At 46.9% G+C, this 20,258-nt stretch overlaps 1 protein-coding gene across 6 annotated transcripts in view; it reads left to right on the top strand.

Moving 5' to 3' along the window:
- The window catches only part of LOC110489533 (nuclear receptor coactivator 2), a 193,084-nt gene that overhangs the window by 87,542 nt on the left and 85,284 nt on the right, over positions 1–20,258 (top strand). For all 6 annotated transcript variants that reach the window (XM_036945677.1, XM_036945678.1, XM_036945680.1 and 3 more), the window contains exon 5: positions 8,818–8,921. In XM_036945677.1, coding sequence (XP_036801572.1) covers positions 8,818–8,921 — 104 coding nt within the window. The remainder of the gene's footprint in view (positions 1–8,817; positions 8,922–20,258) is intronic.

Raw genomic sequence — 20,258 nt, forward strand, 5'->3', positions numbered from 1 at the left:
ACATTGACTCTGTACCGTAATACCCTGTATATAGTCTCCACATTGACTCTGTACCGTAATCCCCTGTATATAGCCTCCACATTGACTCCGTACCGGTACCCCCTGTATATAGCCTCCACATTGACTCTGTACCGGTACTCCCTGTATATAGTCTCCACATTGACTCTGTACCGGTACCCCCTGTATATAGCCTCCACATTGACTCTGTACCGGTACCCCCTGTATATAGCCTCCACATTGACTCTGTACCGGTACCCCCTGTATATAGCCTCCACATTGACTCTGTACAGGTACCCCCTGTATATAGCCTCCACATTGACTCTGTACAGGTACCCCCTGTATATAGCCTCCACATTGACTCTGTACAGGTACCCCCTGTATATAGCCTCCACATTGACTCTGTACCGGTACCCCCTGTATATAGTCTCCACATTGACTCTGTACAGGTACCCCCTGTATATAGCCTCCACATTGACTCTGTACAGGTACCCCCTGTATATAGCCTCCACATTGACTCTGTACAGTTACCCCCTGCATATAGCCTCCACATTGACTCTGTACCAGTACCCCCTGTATATAGCCTCCACATTGACTCTGTACCAGTACCCCCTGTATATAGCCTCCACATTGACTCTGTACAGGTACCCCCTGTATATAGCCTCCACATTGACTCTGTACCGTAACACCCTGTATATAGCCTCCACATTGACTCTGTACCGTAACACCCTGTATATAGCCTCCACATTGACTCTGTACCGTAACACCCTGTATATAGACTCCACATTGACTCTGTACCGTAACACCCTGTATATAGCCTCCACATTGACTCTGTACCGTAACACCCTGTATATAGCCTCCACATTGACTCTGTACCGTAACACCCTGTATATAGACTCCACATTGACTCTGTACCGTAACACCCTGTATATAGCCTCCACATTGACTCTGTACCGTAACACCCTGTATATAGCCTCCACATTGACTCTGTACCGTAACACCCTGTATATAGACTCCACATTGACTCTGTACCGTAACACCCTGTATATAGCCTCCACATTGACTCTGTACCGTAACACCCTGTATATAGCCTCCACATTGACTCTGTACCGTAACACCCTGTATATAGCCTCCACATTGACTCTGTACCGTAACACCCTGTATATAGCCTCCACATTGACTCTGTACCAGTACCCCCTGTATATAGCCTCCACATTGATTATGTACCGGTACCCCCTGTATATAGTCTCCACATTGACTCTGTACCGTAATACCCTGTATATAGCCTCCACATTGACTCTGTACCAGTACCCCCTGTATATAGTCTCCACATTGACTCTGTACCAGTACCCCCTGTATATAGCCTCCACATTGATTATGTACCGGTACCCCCTGTATATAGCCTCCACATTGATTATGTACCGGTACCCCCTGTATATAGCCTCCACATTGATTATGTACCGGTACCCCCTGTATATAGCCTCCACATTGACTCTGTACCGGTACCCCCTGTATATAGCCTCCACATTGATTATGTACCGGTACCCCCTGTATATAGCCTCCACATTGATTATGTACCGGTACCCCCTGTATATAGTCTCCACATTGACTCTGTACCAGTACCCCCTGTATATAGCCTCCACATTGACTCTGTACCGGTACCCCCTGTATATAGCCTCCACATTGACTCTGTACCAGTACCCCCTGTATATAGCCTCCACATTGACTCTGTACCGTAACACCCTGTATATAGCCTCCACATTGACTCTGTACAGGTACCCCCTGTATATAGCCTCCACATTGACTCTGTACCGTAACACCCTGTATATAGCCTCCACATTGACTCTGTACAGGTACCCCCTGTATATAGTCTCCACATTGACTCTGTACCAGTACACCCTGTATATAGTCTCCACATTGACTCTGTACCGGTACCCCCTGTATATAGCCTCCACATTGACTCTGTACCGGTACCCCCTGTATATAGCCTCCACATTGACTCTGTACCAGTACCCCCTGTATATAGCCTCCACATTGACTCTGTACCGGTACCCCCTGTATATAGCCTCCACATTGACTCTGTACCAGTACCCCCTGTATATAGCCTCCACATTGACTCTGTACCGGTACCCCCTGTATATAGCCTCCACATTGACTCTGTACCGGTACCCCCCTGTATATAGTCTCCATATTGACTCTGTACCGGTACCCCCTGTATATAGCCTCCACATTGACTCTGTACCGGTACCCCCCTGTATATAGTCTCCATATTGACTCTGTACCGGTACCCCCTGTATATAGTCTCCACATTGACTCTGTACTGGTACCCCCTGTATATAGCCTCCACATTGACTCTGTACTGGTACACCCTGTATATAGTCTCCACATTGACTCTGTACCGGTACCCCCCTGTATATAGCCTCCACATTGACTCTGTACCGGTACCCCCTGTATATAGTCTCCACATAGACTCTGTACCGTAATACCCTGTATATAGCCTCCACATTGACTCTGTACAGGTACCCCCTGTATATAGCCTCCACATTGACTCTGTACCGGTACCCCTGTATATAGCCTCCACATTGACTCTGTACCGTAATACCCTGTATATAGCCTCCACATTGACTCTGTACCGGTACCCCCTGTATATAGCCTCCACATTGATTATGTACCGGTACCCCCTGTATATAGCCTCCACATTGACTCTGTACCGGTACCCCCTGTATATAGCCTCCACATTGATTATGTACCGGTACCCCCTGTATATAGCCTCCACATTGATTATGTACCGGTACCCCCTGTATATAGTCTCCACATTGACTCTGTACCAGTACCCCCTGTATATAGCCTCCACATTGACTCTGTACCGGTACCCCCTGTATATAGCCTCCACATTGACTCTGTACCAGTACCCCCTGTATATAGCCTCCACATTGACTCTGTACCGTAACACCCTGTATATAGCCTCCACATTGACTCTGTACAGGTACCCCCTGTATATAGCCTCCACATTGACTCTGTACCGTAACACCCTGTATATAGCCTCCACATTGACTCTGTACAGGTACCCCCTGTATATAGTCTCCACATTGACTCTGTACCAGTACACCCTGTATATAGTCTCCACATTGACTCTGTACCGGTACCCCCTGTATATAGCCTCCACATTGACTCTGTACCGGTACCCCCTGTATATAGCCTCCACATTGACTCTGTACCAGTACCCCCTGTATATAGCCTCCACATTGACTCTGTACCGGTACCCCCTGTATATAGCCTCCACATTGACTCTGTACCAGTACCCCCTGTATATAGCCTCCACATTGACTCTGTACCGGTACCCCCTGTATATAGCCTCCACATTGACTCTGTACCGGTACCCCCCTGTATATAGTCTCCATATTGACTCTGTACCGGTACCCCCTGTATATAGCCTCCACATTGACTCTGTACCGGTACCCCCCTGTATATAGTCTCCATATTGACTCTGTACCGGTACCCCCTGTATATAGTCTCCACATTGACTCTGTACTGGTACCCCCTGTATATAGCCTCCACATTGACTCTGTACTGGTACACCCTGTATATAGTCTCCACATTGACTCTGTACCGGTACCCCCCTGTATATAGCCTCCACATTGACTCTGTACCGGTACCCCCTGTATATAGTCTCCACATAGACTCTGTACCGTAATACCCTGTATATAGCCTCCACATTGACTCTGTACAGGTACCCCCTGTATATAGCCTCCACATTGACTCTGTACCGGTACCCCTGTATATAGCCTCCACATTGACTCTGTACCGTAATACCCTGTATATAGCCTCCACATTGACTCTGTACCGGTACCCCCTGTATATAGTCTCCACATTGACTCTGTACAGGTACCCCCTGTATATAGCCTCCACATTGACTCTGTACAGGTACCCCCTGTATATAGCCTCCACATTGACTCTGTACAGTTACCCCCTGCATATAGCCTCCACATTGACTCTGTACCAGTACCCCCTGTATATAGCCTCCACATTGACTCTGTACCGGTACCCCCTGTATATAGCCTCCACATTGACTCTGTACAGGTACCCCCTGTATATAGCCTCCACATTGACTCTGTACCGTAACACCCTGTATATAGCCTCCACATTGACTCTGTACCGTAATACCCTGTATATAGCCTCCACATTGACTCTGTACCGTAACACCCTGTATATAGACTCCACATTGACTCTGTACCGTAACACCCTGTATATAGCCTCCACATTGACTCTGTACCGTAACACCCTGTATATAGCCTCCACATTGACTCTGTACCGTAACACCCTGTATATAGACTCCACATTGACTCTGTACCGTAACACCCTGTATATAGCCTCCACATTGACTCTGTACCGTAACACCCTGTATATAGCCTCCACATTGACTCTGTACCGTAACACCCTGTATATAGACTCCACATTGACTCTGTACCGTAACACCCTGTATATAGCCTCCACATTGACTCTGTACCGTAACACCCTGTATATAGCCTCCACATTGACTCTGTACCGTAACACCCTGTATATAGCCTCCACATTGACTCTGTACCGTAACACCCTGTATATAGCCTCCACATTGACTCTGTACCAGTACCCCCTGTATATAGCCTCCACATTGATTATGTACCGGTACCCCCTGTATATAGTCTCCACATTGACTCTGTACCGTAATACCCTGTATATAGCCTCCACATTGACTCTGTACCAGTACCCCCTGTATATAGTCTCCACATTGACTCTGTACCAGTACCCCCTGTATATAGCCTCCACATTGATTATGTACCGGTACCCCCTGTATATAGCCTCCACATTGATTATGTACCGGTACCCCCTGTATATAGCCTCCACATTGATTATGTACCGGTACCCCCTGTATATAGCCTCCACATTGACTCTGTACCGGTACCCCCTGTATATAGCCTCCACATTGATTATGTACCGGTACCCCCTGTATATAGCCTCCACATTGATTATGTACCGGTACCCCCTGTATATAGTCTCCACATTGACTCTGTACCAGTACCCCCTGTATATAGCCTCCACATTGACTCTGTACCGGTACCCCCTGTATATAGCCTCCACATTGACTCTGTACCAGTACCCCCTGTATATAGCCTCCACATTGACTCTGTACCGTAACACCCTGTATATAGCCTCCACATTGACTCTGTACAGGTACCCCCTGTATATAGCCTCCACATTGACTCTGTACCGTAACACCCTGTATATAGCCTCCACATTGACTCTGTACAGGTACCCCCTGTATATAGTCTCCACATTGACTCTGTACCAGTACACCCTGTATATAGTCTCCACATTGACTCTGTACCGGTACCCCCTGTATATAGCCTCCACATTGACTCTGTACCGGTACCCCCTGTATATAGCCTCCACATTGACTCTGTACCAGTACCCCCTGTATATAGCCTCCACATTGACTCTGTACCGGTACCCCCTGTATATAGCCTCCACATTGACTCTGTACCAGTACCCCCTGTATATAGCCTCCACATTGACTCTGTACCGGTACCCCCTGTATATAGCCTCCACATTGACTCTGTACCGGTACCCCCCTGTATATAGTCTCCATATTGACTCTGTACCGGTACCCCCTGTATATAGCCTCCACATTGACTCTGTACCGGTACCCCCCTGTATATAGTCTCCATATTGACTCTGTACCGGTACCCCCTGTATATAGTCTCCACATTGACTCTGTACTGGTACCCCTGTATATAGCCTCCACATTGACTCTGTACTGGTACACCCTGTATATAGTCTCCACATTGACTCTGTACCGGTACCCCCCTGTATATAGCCTCCACATTGACTCTGTACCGGTACCCCCTGTATATAGTCTCCACATAGACTCTGTACCGTAATACCCTGTATATAGCCTCCACATTGACTCTGTACCGGTACCCCCTGTATATAGCCTCCACATTGACTCTGTACCGGTACCCCTGTATATAGCCTCCACATTGACTCTGTACCGTAATACCCTGTATATAGCCTCCACATTGACTCTGTACCGGTACCCCCTGTATATAGCCTCCACATTGACTCTGTACCGGTACCCCCTGTATATAGCCTCCACATTGACTCTGTACCAGTACTCCCTGTATATAGCCTCCACATTGACTCTGTACCGGTACCCCCTGTATATAGCCTCCACATTGACTCTGTACCGGTACCCCCTGTATATAGCCTCCACATTGACTCTGTACCGGTACCCCCTGTATATAGCCTCCACATTGACTCTGTACCGTAATACCCTGTATATAGCCTCCACATTGACTCTGTACCGTAATACCCTGTATATAGCCTCCACATTGACTCTGTACCGTAATACCCTGTATATAGCCTCCACATTGACTCTGTACCGTAATACCCTGTATATAGTCTCCACATTGACTCTGTACCGTAATACCCTGTATATAGCCTCCACATTGACTCTGTACCGTAATACCCTGTATATAGCCTCCACATTGACTCTGTACCGTAATACCCTGTATATAGCCTCCACATTGACTCTGTACCGTAATACCCTGTATATAGCCTCCACATTGACTCTGTACCGTAATACCCTGTATATAGCCTCCACATTGACTCTGTACCGTAATACCCTGTATATAGCCTCCACGCTTCGCTACTGTTATTTTACTGCTGCTCTTTTAATTATTTGTTGTTGTAATTTAAATGTTTTTACTTAACCAACAATGCAGTTTTAAGAAAAATAAGTGTTAAGGGCTTGTAAGTAAGCATTTCACTGTAAGGTTGTATTCGGCGCATATGACAAATACAACTTGATTTGATTCTGTCAGTACAGTGGTATGGTCTTACTGATATAATACTGCCGGTACAGTGGTATGGTCTTACTGATATAATACTGCCAGTACAGTGGTATGGTCTTACTGATAGAATACTGCCAGTGCAGTGGTAGGGTCTTGCTGCTATAATACTGCCAGTACAGTGGTATGGTCTTACTGATAGAATACTGCCAGTGCAGTGGTAGGGTCTTACTGATATAATACTGTTGGTACAGTGGTATGGTCTTACTGATATAATACTGCCAGTACAGTGGTATGGTCTTACTGATAGAATACTGCCAGTGCAGTGGTAGGGTCTTGCTGCTATAATACTGCCAGTACAGTGGTATGGTCTTACTGATATAATTCTGTTGGTACAGTGGTATGGTCTTACTGATATAATACTGTTGGTACAGTGGTATGGTCTTACTGATATAACACTGCCAGTGCAGTGGTATGGTCTTACTGATATAATACTGTTGGTACAGTGGTAGGGTCCTACTGATATAATGCTGCCGGTACAGTGGTATGGTCATTGTAACCTCAAAGAAACACCACTTTGAACTTTGATGCAGCATCACTAAAGGCACCCTATTTCCTACATAGTGCACAACTTTTGACCAGCTCCCTATGGGTTTCCCTATAGGCCCTGGTCAAAAGTAGTGCACTATATAGGGAATAGGGTGGTATTTAGGGCCCTGGTCAAATTTAGTGCACTATATAGGGTGGTATGTAGGGCCCTGGTCAAATTTAGTGCACTATATAGGGAGTAGTGTGGTATTTGGGACATATTTTGTGTGATGTTGCCTATTTACACCGAGTGTACCAAACATTAAGAACACCTTCCTAATATTGAGTTGTACCCTCTTTTGCCCTCAGAACAGACTCAATTTGTCAAGGCATGGACTATATAAGTTGTCAAAAGTATTTCCTAATGATTGCTAGTCCATGTTGACTCCAAGGCTTCCTACAGTTGTCAAGTTGGACCAAACCCAGCAGCGTTGTAGTTCTTGACACAAACCGGTGCGCCTGTCACTTACTACCATATCCCCCCCGTTCAAAGGCACTTAAATATTTAGTCTTGCCCATTCACCCTCAGAATGGTACAAATACACAATCCATGTCTCAGTTGTCTCTAGGCTTAAACATCATTCTTAAACCTGTCTCCAACCCTTCATCTAACACTGATTGTTGCAGGGGAGATCATTAAGGGATCATAGCATTCACTTGGATTCAGCTGGTATGTCATGGAAATGTTCCTAATGTTTTGCATGCTCAGTGTCGGTCAGTGTTTTGTAATGAAGGATTTGAGGGCGAATGTCTCTAAGGTCTGGTTTGTTAATGGGATCACATAGCATACATTAGGACTCATTTGACATGAATTAAGATGATTGTATAAGAGATGGGTTAGAGAATGATTAGAGATGGAGTGATTACTGCTGTTCATCTCTTTTATGAAACAGTGAAACGGAGGAAGGAAGGACGTTTAGGAAGCTCAAGGAACAACTTGGTGGATCCAAATTAACTTCTTGTTGTCTACGTCCCAAATGGCTCCCTTTTCCCTTTTGTAGTGCACTACTTTTAACGCCCTGGTCCAAAGTACTGCATTATATAGGGACTAGGGCGGCAGGTAACCTAGCAGTTAGAGTGTTTGGGCCAGTAACCGAAAGGTCACTGATTCAAATACCCGAGCTGACAAAGCAAAAAAAAATGCCCTTGAACAAGGCACTTAACCGTCATTTTCTCCAAGGTCTGCGTAATACTATCGCCGACCCTGTAAAACAGCACATTTCACTGCACCTATCTGGTGTGTGACGGTGCTTTAAAAGAAATACAAATAATGATGCCGTTTGACTCCTCCCATCTGCGTTGTCTGCTCAGTACAACGACCTGTCTGTTGATGAAGCTGTGACCTTCCCCATGTTAGGTAAAAGGGAAAGACAATAAGACGTCTGATTGGTTGTCTTTCCCACAGAGAAAGCAGCCGCGGCCAATGAGGAGGAGGTGCAGAAGGCGGATGTGTCGTCGACGGGCCAAAGCATCATCGACAAGGACGCTCTCGGGCCAATGATGCTGGAGGTGAGTCTGAGTGATGTTGCTACTCTTGGGATAATTCGTCTACGCTTTATCCAGGCAGTCCAGGCACCTTGTTCTTCTGAGCTACAGAGAATCTAGCTAGCTAACAAGGTGCTCTACTGAGCTACAGAGGATCTAGCTAGCTAACAAGGTGCCATGTTCTACTGAGCTACAGAGGATCTAGCTAGCTAACAAGGTGCTCTACTGAGCTACAGAGGATCTAGCTAGCTAACAAGGTGCCATGTTCTACTGAGGTACAGAGGATCTAGCTAGCAAACAAGGTGCTCTACTGAGCTACAGAGGATCTAGCTAGCTAACAAGGTTCCGTGTTCTACTGAGCTACAGATGATCTAGCTAGCTAACAAGGTGCTCTACTGAGCTACAGAGAATCTAGCTAGCTAACAAGGTGCCATGTTCTACTGAGGTACAGAGGATCTATCTAGCAAACAAGGTTCTCTACTGAGCTACAGAGGATCTAGCTAGCTAACAAGGTTCCGTGTTCTACTGAGCTACAGATGATCTAGCTAGCTAACAAGGTGCTCTACTGAGCTACAGAAAATCTAGCTAGCTAACAAGGTACCGTGTTCTACTGAGCTACAGAGAATCTAGCTAGCTAACAAGGTACCGTGTTCTACTGAGCTACAGAGGATCTAGCTAGCTAACAAGGAGCCATGTTCTACTGAGCTACAGAGGATCTAGCTAGCTAACAAGGTACAGTGTTCTACTGAGCTACAGAGGATCTAGCTAGCTAACAAGGTGCCATGTTCTACTGAGCTACAGACGATCTAGCTAGCTAACAAGGCACTGTGTTCTTCTGAGCTACAGAGGATCTAGCTAGCTAACTAGGTACCGTTCTCTACTGAGCTTCAGAGGATCTAGCTAGCTAACTAGGTACCGTTCTCTACTGAGCTTCAGAGGATCTAGCTAGCTAACAAGGCACTGTGTTCTTCTGAGCTACAGAGGATCTAGCTAGCTAACTAGGTACCGTTCTCTACTGAGCTTCAGAGGATCTATCTGGCTAACTAGGTACTGTTCTCTACTGAGCTTCAGAGGATCTAGCTAGCTAACAAGGCACCGTGTTCTTCTGAGCTACAGAGGATCTAGAATCTAGATAGACCGAGATTTGGTTAATTACAGTGCTTTGCAAAAGTATTCACCCCCCTTTGCATTTTTTCTATTTTAATGCATTATAACCTGCAATTTTAATAGATTTTTGTTTGGATTTCATGTAAAGGACATACACAAAATAGTCCAAATTGGTGAAGTGAAATGAACAATTAACATTTTAAACTGAAAAGGTGTGGGTGTATATGTATTCACCCCCTTTGCTGTGAAGCCCCTAAATAAGATCTGGTGCAACCAATTACCTTCACAAGTCACATAATTAGTTAAATAAAGTCCACCTGTGTGTCACATGATCTCAGTATATATACACCTGTTCTGAAAGGCCCCAGAGTCTGCAACACCACTAAGCAAGGGGCACTATGAAGACCAAAGAGCTCTCCAAACAGGTCAGGGACAACGTTGTGGGGAAGTACAGATCAGGGTTGGGTTATAAAAAAATATCAGAAACTTTGAACATACCGCGGAGCACCATTAAATCCATTAATAGAAAATGAAAGAATATGGCACCACAACAAATCTGCCAAGAGAGGGCCGCCCACCAAAACTCACGGACCAGGCAAGGATGGCATTAATCCGAGAGGCGAGAAAGAGACCAAAGATAATCCTGAAGGAGCTGCAAAGCTCCACGGCGGAGATTGGAGTATCTGTCCATGTTTGGGGAGACTCCCCAAACATATGGAAGAAGGTACTCTGGTCAGATGAGATTAAAATTGAGCGTTTTGGCCATCAAGAAACACGTTATGTCTGGCGCAAACCCAACACCTCTCATCACCCCAAGAACGCCAACCCCACAGTGAAGCACGGAAGTGGTAGCATGCTTTGGGGGTGTTTTTCATCGGCAGGGACTGGGAAACTGGTCAGAATTGAAGGAATGATGCATGGCACTAAATACAGGGAAATCCTTGAGGGAAACCTGTTTCAGTCTTCCAGAGATTTGAGCCTGGAACGGAGGTTCACCTTCCAGCAGGACAATGACCCTAAGCATACTGCTAAAGCAACACTCGAGTGGTTTAAGGGGAAACATTTTAATGTCTTGGAATGTCCTAGTCAAAGCCCAGACCTCAATCCAATTGAGAATCTGTGGTATGACTTCAAGATTGCTGTACCCCAGCAGAACCGAACCAACTTGAAGGAGCTGGAGTAGCTTTGCCTTGAAGAATGGGCAAAAATCCCAGTGGCTAGATGTGCCAAGCTTATAGAGACATAACCCAAGAGACTTGCAGCTGTAATTGCTGCAAAAGATGGCTCTACAAAGTATTGATTTTGGGGGTTGAATAGTTATGCACGTTCAGGGTTTAAGTTTTTCTGTATTAGTTCTTCTTTGTTTCACCATAAATATTTTGCATCTTCAAAGTGGTAGGAATGTTGTGTAAATCAAATTATACAAACCTCCCAAAAAATATATTTTAATTCCAGGTTAATTCCAGGTAAGGCAACAAAATATAGCTCATCTATTCGTTTGCCCATCTATCACTGATCAGAAACATTTAGCAGGCTATAATGTAGTCTAAATCACTGATCAGAAACATTTAGCAGGCTATAATGTAGTCTAAATCACTGATCAGAAACATTTAGCAGGCTATAATGTAGTCTAAATCAAGTGTAGGACTATTATTTGTCGTTGATAGCATATGGGCTACTCTAAAAGCCTGCGGATTGCATACGGGCTACTCTAAAAGCCTGCGGATTGCATACGGGCTACTCTAAATGCCTGCGGATTGCATACGGGCTACTCTAAAAGCCTGCGGATTGCATACGGGCTACTCTAAAAGCCTGCAGATTGCATACGGGCTACTCTAAAAGCCTGCGGATAGCATACGGGCTACTCTAAAAGTCTGCGGATTGCATACGGGCTACTCTAAAAGCCTGCGGATTGCATACGGGCTACTCTAAAAGCCTGCGGATTGCATACGGGCTACTCTAAAAGCCTGCGGATTGCATACGGGCTACTCTAAAAGCCTGCGGATTGCATACGGGCTACTCTAAAAGCCTGCGGATTGCATACGGGCTACTCTAAAAGCCTGCGGATTGCATATGGGCTACTCTAAAAGCCTGCGGATTGCATACGGGCTACTCTAAAAGCGTGCGGATTGCATACGGGCTACTCTAAAAGCCTGCGGATTGCATATGGGCTACTCTAAAAGCCTGCTGATTGCATATGGGCTACTCTAAAAGCCTGCGGAGGTTGTGAAATATAAACACAAAACTTGCACGCTATTGATAATATAGATTGCTATTATTTTTCTACCGGTATCATGATGAAGATACTTTCAAAACTATACTCACATGGTATTTTATTATTTAGAAAATACATATTATTATTATTTTTGTAATGTTTCTTAGGAGCTGCCTAAATGAATAATACATGTCTTTGTGACGGTGGAAATATCTACTGACATCTACTTAAACTTTCCGGCATGTGCACGGGAGATGTAAACAGTTTTTCTCGGCAAGAATGTGATAATATATTGAGTATAAATTGAGTTCTTAAAACATTCTTTGATTTAAAAAAAAATTAAAATAGAATGTTTTTTTTTTTTTTTACAGCAAGACAGTGAATCCTATGTGAATCCTATGTGAAAGAGGTGTAAAGTCGGGGTTTAAACCACACTAGTGTCCTTGTTTGTCTGGTTAGACCAGCCCACACTGCAACGAGAGCACAGCTTGAACCTGCAGATGGGTCCGAGTGCACCTGGGTGTTTCTCCTGCCGATGGCCTTTGTCTACAGAGCGTTGGTTAGAGAGCTAACAGAGTCCCTACTCAGAGAGAGAGTAGGGTGGGAATCGCTGGCCCCCTGTTCGTCCCTCCGTCTGCCGGATGCTGACAGATGGGGAAAGTGAGAGAGGGAGAGAGAAAGAGAGGAGGCTATATTTAGCATTGAGTTGCATGTGGATTCAGTGATGGCAGGCAGACCTCCAGAGCTATAAATATCACCCTGACATTACACATCTCTCAGTGAACAGAGGAAGGAGAGAGAGGGTGTAAGGGAGGGGAGGAGGCTGAATGGACTGATTCATCTAGCAGGCAGCGAGGCTGAGTGATTCATCCAGCAGGCAGCGAGGCTGAGTGATTCATCCAGCAGGCAGCGAGGCTGAGTGATTCATCCTGCAGGCAGGCAGCGAGGCTGAGTGATTCATCCTGCAGGCAGGCAGCGAGGCTTGCTTTGCCACCAGGCACTTCAGTAGCTGTATGTCCTTCTCTCTGTACACTGCGTGGAACAACAGGGCTGTTGCATAGCACAGGCCAGTGATTTACAGCCAGAGCAGGGTAGGAACAACCTGCCCTCAGCCAGAACAACAGAGCAGGGTAGGAACAACCTGCCCTCAGCCAGAACAGAGCAGGGTAGGAACAACCTGCTATCAGCCAGAACAGAGCAGGGTAGGAACAACCTGCTATCAGCCAGAACAACAGAGCAGGGTAGGAACAACCTGCTATCAGCCAGAACAACAGAGCAGGGTAGGAACAACCTGCTATCAGCCAGAACAACAGAGCAGGGTAGGAACAACCTGCTATCAGCCAGAACAGAGCAAGGTAGGAACAACCTGCTATCAGCCAGAACAACAGAGCAGGGTAGGAACAACCTGCCCTCAGCCAGAACAACAGAGCAGGGTAGGAACAACCTGCTATCAGCCAGAACAACAGAGCAGGGTAGGAACAACCTGCTATCAGCCAGAACAACAGAGCAGGGTAGGAACAACCTGCTATCAGCCAGAACAACAGAGCAGGGTAGGAACAACCTGCTATCAGCCAGAACAGAGCAGGGTAGGAACAACCTGCTATCAGCCAGAACAACAGAGCAGGGTAGGAACAACCTGCCCTCAGCCAGAACAACAGAGCAGGGTAGGAACAACCTGCCCTCAGCCAGAACAACAGAGCAGGGTAGGAACAACCTGCCCTCAGCCAGAACAGAGCAGGGTAGGAACAACCTGCTATCAGCCAGAACAGAGCAGGGTAGGAACAACCTGCTATCAGCCAGAACATCAGAGCAGGGTAGGAACAACCTGCCCTCAGCCAGAACAACAGAGCAGGGTAGGAACAACCTGCCCTCAGCCAGAACAACAGAGCAGGGTAGGAACAACCTGCTATCAGACTTTATTTTATTGTACATTGTGTAGAATGAAATCTCTTGAGATGCATTTCGCTTTCAAATTAAGAAAAACAACTTAACTGTGTCCTGAACACACACTAAGTACATATCTGACTGTACACAATATACAGTACAGAGAGGTTAGGGACAGCCAGCCAACCACAGTCAGCCAGCCAACCACAGTCAGCCAGCCAGCCAGCCAGCCACAGTCAGCCATCCATCCAGCCAGTCAGCCACAGCCAGCCAGCCAGGTACAGTCAGCCAGCCACAGACAGCCAGTCAGTCAGCCAGCCAGTTACAGCCAGCCAGCCACAGACAGCCAGTCAGTCAGCCAGTTACAGCCAGCCAGCCACAGACAGCCAGTCAGTTACAGCCAGCCAGCCAGTTACAGCCAGCCAGCCACAGCCAGCCAGCCACAGCCAGCCAGTCAGCCAGCCAGCCACAGCCAGCCAGCCAGTTACAGCCAGCCAGCCACAGACAGCCAGTCAGCCAGCCACAGCCAGCCAGCCAGCCAGCCACAGTCAGCCATCCATCTATCCAACCAGCCAGCCAGCCACAGCCAGGCATCCATCCAACCAGTCAGCCAGCCAACCAGCCAGGTACAGTCAGCCATCCAACCAGTCAGCCAGCCAACCAGCCAGGTACAGTCAGCCATCCAACCAGTCAGCCAGCCAACCAGCCAGGTACAGTCAGCCAGCCACAGTCAGCCATTCAACCAGTCACCCAGGTACAGTGAGCCAGCCTCTCTATACTCTGCATTGTTACATAACACACTGTCATCTGACATAGGAGCTCTGTAGAAAAGGGGGTTGGGGGCTGAAAGAGAGAGTGTGTGTGTGTGTGTGTGTGTGTGTCCTGTGTGTTTGCGTGCGCCTGTATATGTGTTGTGGTAACCTTTGTTCATGTTGCAGTGGAATCAGGGCAGAGAGAGAGAGATAGAGGCTGTATGACACGAGAGAGGGAGGCTGGAGCTGAGGGCCGGAGCACAACCCCTTAGTTAGTTAGGACTGTTTGCTCTGTGTCCTACTGTATTTGCTCTGTGTCCTACTGTATTTGCTCTGTGTCCTACTGTATTTGCTCTGTGTCCTACTGTATTTGCTCTGTGTCCTACTGTATTTGCCCTGTGTCCATTTTAGATGTTGTATTGTTTTGTACAGGTATTTGAATTTCCCTTTCAAAACTATTTCCCCTTTTTCCACCCCCATCACACTCAGGCCGATCTCCTCTGTCGCCCAATAAATCAAAGTTTATTTGTCACGTGCGCCGAATACAACAGGTGAAATGAGTACTTACCTCAAGCTCTTAACCAACAGTGCAGTTTTTAAGTAAAAAATATGTGTCAGGTAAAAGAAACAACATTTATAAAACCGGTATAAAAATAACAGCAAAGAGGATATCTGAAGGTACCGATACAGAGTCAATGTACCACCGGGTAGTCGGGATAGTTGAGGTAAAATGTACATGTAGGATTAGTTAAAGTGATTATGGATGATAAACGGAGAGTAGCAGCAGTATAAAGGGGGGGGGGGGGGGGAGGGGGGGGGGTGGAGGGACACAATTCATAGTTTGGGTAGTTCATAGTCTGGGTAGCCATTTGATTAGATGTTCAGGAGTCTTAAGGCCTCGGGGGTAGAAGCTGTTGAGAAGCCTTTTGGACCTAGACTTGACGCTCCGGTACCACTTGCGGTGCGGTAGCAGAGAGAACAGTCTTATGTCTTGGGGGTAGAAGCTGTTGAGAAGCCTTTTGGACCTAGACTTGACGCTCCGGTACCACTTGCGGTGCGGTAGCAGAGAGAACAGTCTTATGTCTTGGGGGTAGAAGCTGTTGAGAAGCCTTTTGGACCTAGACTTGGCACTCCGGTACCACTTGCGGTGTGGCAGCAGAGAGAACAGTCTATGACTGGGGTGGCTGGGGTCTTTGACTACCCTCTGAAGTGCCTTGCAGTCGGAGGCCGAGCCGTTGCCATACCAGGCAGTGATGCAACCCGTCAGGATGCTCTCGATGGTGCAGCTGTAGAACCTTTTGAGGATCTTAGGACCCATGACAAATCTTTTCAGTCTCCCGAGGGGGGAATAGGTTTTGTCGTGCCCTCTTCACGACTGTCTTGGTGTGTTTGGACCATGTTAGTTTGTTGGTGATGTGGACACCAAGGAACTTGAAGCTCTCAACCTGCTCCACTACAGCCCCGTCGATGAGAATCGGGGCGTACTCGGTCCTCCTTTTCCTGGGGGCGTACTCGGTCCTTCATCTCCTTTGTCTTGATCACGTTGAAGGAGAGGTTGTTATCCTGGCACCTCTGTTTGAAATATGTTGGTATTACAGACTCAATCAGGGACATGTTGAAAATGTCGGTGAAGACACCTGCCAGTTGGTCAGCACATGCCCGGAGCACACGGAGCACACGTCCTGGTAATCAGTCTGGCGCTGTTTTAATGGTGTTACTCACGTCGGCTACGGAGAGCATCTCTCTCCCCATTAGACCACATCTCCTCTCTCAGCCCCGTCAGACCACATCTCTTCTCTCAGCCCCGTCAGACCATATCTCTTCTCTAAGCCCCGTCAGACCATATCTCTTCTCTCAGCCCCGTCAGACCATATCTCCTCTCTCAGCCCCGTCAGACCACATCTCTTCTCTCAGCCCCGTCAGACCATATCTCTTCTCTAAGCCCCGTCAGACCATATCTCTTCTCTCAGCCCCGTCAGACCATATCTCCTCTCTCAGCCCCGTCAGACCACATCTCCTCTCTCAGCCCCGTCAGACCACATCTCCTCTCTCAGCCCCGTCAGACCACATCTCCTCTCTCAGCCCCGTCAGACCACATCTCCTCTCTCAGCCCCGTCAGACCACATCTCCTCTCTCAGCCCCGTCAGACCACATCTCCTCTCTCAGCCCCGTCAGACCACATCTCCTCTCTCAGCCCCGTCAGACCACATCTCCTCTCTCAGCCCCATCAGACCATATCTCCTCTCTCAGCGCCGTCAGACCATATCTCCTCTCTCAGCCCTGTCTCTCACTATCAGACCATATCTCCTCTCTCAGCCCCGTCAGACCACATCCCCTCTCTCAGCCCCGTCAGACCATATCTCCTCTCTCAGCCCTGTCAGACCATATCTCCTCTCTCAGCCCCGTCAGAACATATCTCCTCTCTCAGCCCCGTCAGAACATATCTCCTCTCTCAGCCCCATCAGACATATCTCCTCTCTCAGCCCCGTCTCTCACTATCAGACCATATCTCCACTATCAGACCACATCTCCACTATCAGACCACATCTCCACTATCAGACCATATCTCCACTATCAGACCACATCTCCACTATCAGACCACATCTCCACTATCAGACCACATCTCCACTGTCAGACCATATCTCCACTATCAGACCACATCTCCACTATCAGACCACATCAGACCATATCTCCACTATCAGACCATATCTCCACTATCAGACCATATCTCCACTATCAGACCATATCTCCACTATCAGACCACATCTCCACTATCAGACCATATCTCCACTATCAGACCACATCTCTCACTATCAGACCACATCTCCACTATCAGACCACATCTCCACTATCAGACCATATCTCCACTATCAGACCATATCTCCACTATCAGACCATATCTCCACTATCAGACCACATCTCCACTATCAGACCACATCTCCACTATCAGACCACATCTCCACTGTCAGACCACATCTCCACTATCAGACCATATCTCCACTATCAGACCATATCTCCTCTCTCAGCCCCATCTCTCACTATCAGACCATATCTCCACTATCAGACCATATCTCCACTATCAGACCACATCTCCACTATCAGACCACATCTCCACTATCAGACCACATCTCCACTATCAGACCATATCTCCACTATCAGACCATATCTCCACTATCAGACCATATCTCCACTATCAGACAATATCTCCACTATCAGACCATATCTCCACTATCAGACCATATCTCCACTATCAGACCACATCTCCACTATCAGACCATATCTCCACTATCAGACCATATCTCCACTATCAGACCACATCTCCACTATCAGACCATATCTCCACTATCAGACCATATCTCCACTATCAGACCATATCTCCACTATCAGACCATATCTCCACTATCAGACCACATCTCCACTATCAGACAATATCTCTCACTATCAGACCACATCTCTCACTATCAGACCATATCTCTCACTATCAGACCATATCTCCACTATCAGACCACATCTCCACTATCAGACCACATCTCCACTATCAGACCACATCTCCTCTCTCAGCCACATCAGACCATATCTCCTCTCAGCCACATCAGACCACATCTCCACTATCAGACCATATCTCCACTATCAGACCATATCTCCTCTCTCAGCCCCATCTCTCACTATCAGACCATATCTCCACTATCAGACCATATCTCCACTATCAGACCACATCTCCACTATCAGACCATATCTCCACTATCAGACCATATCTCCACTATCAGACCACATCTCCACTATCAGACCATATCTCCACTATCAGACCATATCTCCACTATCAGACCATATCTCCACTATCAGACCATATCTCTCACTATCAGACCATATCTCTCACTATCAGACCATATCTCTCACTATCAGACCATATCTCTCACTATCAGACCATATCTCTCACTATCAGACCATATCTCTCACTATCAGACCATATCTCTCACTATCAGACCACATCTCTCACTATCAGACCATATCTCTCACTATCAGACCACATCTCTCACTATCAGACCATATCTCTCACTATCAGACCATATCTCCACTATCAGACCATATCTCCACTATCAGACCATATCTCCACTATCAGACCACATCTCCTCTCTCAGCCACATCAGACCATATCTCCTCTCAGCCACATCAGACCATATCTCCTCTCTCAGCCACATCAGACCATATCTCCTCTCTCAGCCACATCAGACCATATCTCCTCTCTCAGCCACATCAGACCACATCTCCACTATCAGACCACATCTCCACTATCAGACCACATCTCCACTATCAGACCACATCTCCACTATCAGACACATCTCCACTATCAGACCACATCTCCACTATCAGACCATATCTCCACTATCAGACCATATCTCCACTATCAGACCATATCTCCACTATCAGACCACATCTCCACTATCAGACCACATCAGACCATATCTCCTCTCTCAGCCACATCAGACCACATCTCCACTATCAGACCACATCTCCACTATCAGACCACATCTCCACTATCAGACCATATCTCCACTATCAGACCACATCTCCACTATCAGACCACATCTCCACTATCAGACCACATCTCCACTATCAGACCACATCTCCACTATCAGACCATATCTCCACTATCAGACCATATCTCCACTATCAGACCACATCTCCACTATCAGACCACATCTCCACTATCAGACCACATCTCCACTATCAGACCACATCTCCACTATCAGACCATATCTCCACTATCAGACCATATCTCCACTATCAGACCATATCTCTCACTATCAGACCATATCTCTCACTATCAGACCATATCTCTCACTATCAGACCATATTTCTCACTATCAGACCATATCTCTCACTATCAGACCACATCTCTCACTATCAGACCATATCTCTCACTATCAGACCATATCTCTCACTATCAGACCACATCTCCACTATCAGACCACATCTCCACTATCAGACCACATCTCCACTATCAGACCACATCTCCACTATCAGACCACATCTCCACTATCAGACCACATCTCCACTATCAGACCACATCTCCACTATCAGACCATATCTCCACTATCAGACCACATCTCCACTATCAGACCATATCTCCACTATCAGACCACATCTCCACTGTCAGACCACATCTCCTCTCTCAGCCACATCAGACCATATCTCCTCTCTCAGCCACATCAGACCATATCTCCTCTCTCAGCCACATCAGACCATATCTCCTCTCTCGGCCACATCAGACCATATCTCCTCTCTCAGCCACATCAGACCACATCTCCACTATCAGACCACATCTCCACTATCAGACCACATCTCCACTATCAGACCACATTAGACCATATCTCCTCTCTCAGCCACATCAGACCACATCTC

Source organism: Oncorhynchus mykiss, chromosome 15 (assembly GCF_013265735.2).
Source record: "Oncorhynchus mykiss isolate Arlee chromosome 15, USDA_OmykA_1.1, whole genome shotgun sequence".
In the NCBI taxonomy this organism is placed as follows: Eukaryota; Metazoa; Chordata; class Actinopteri; order Salmoniformes; family Salmonidae; genus Oncorhynchus; species Oncorhynchus mykiss.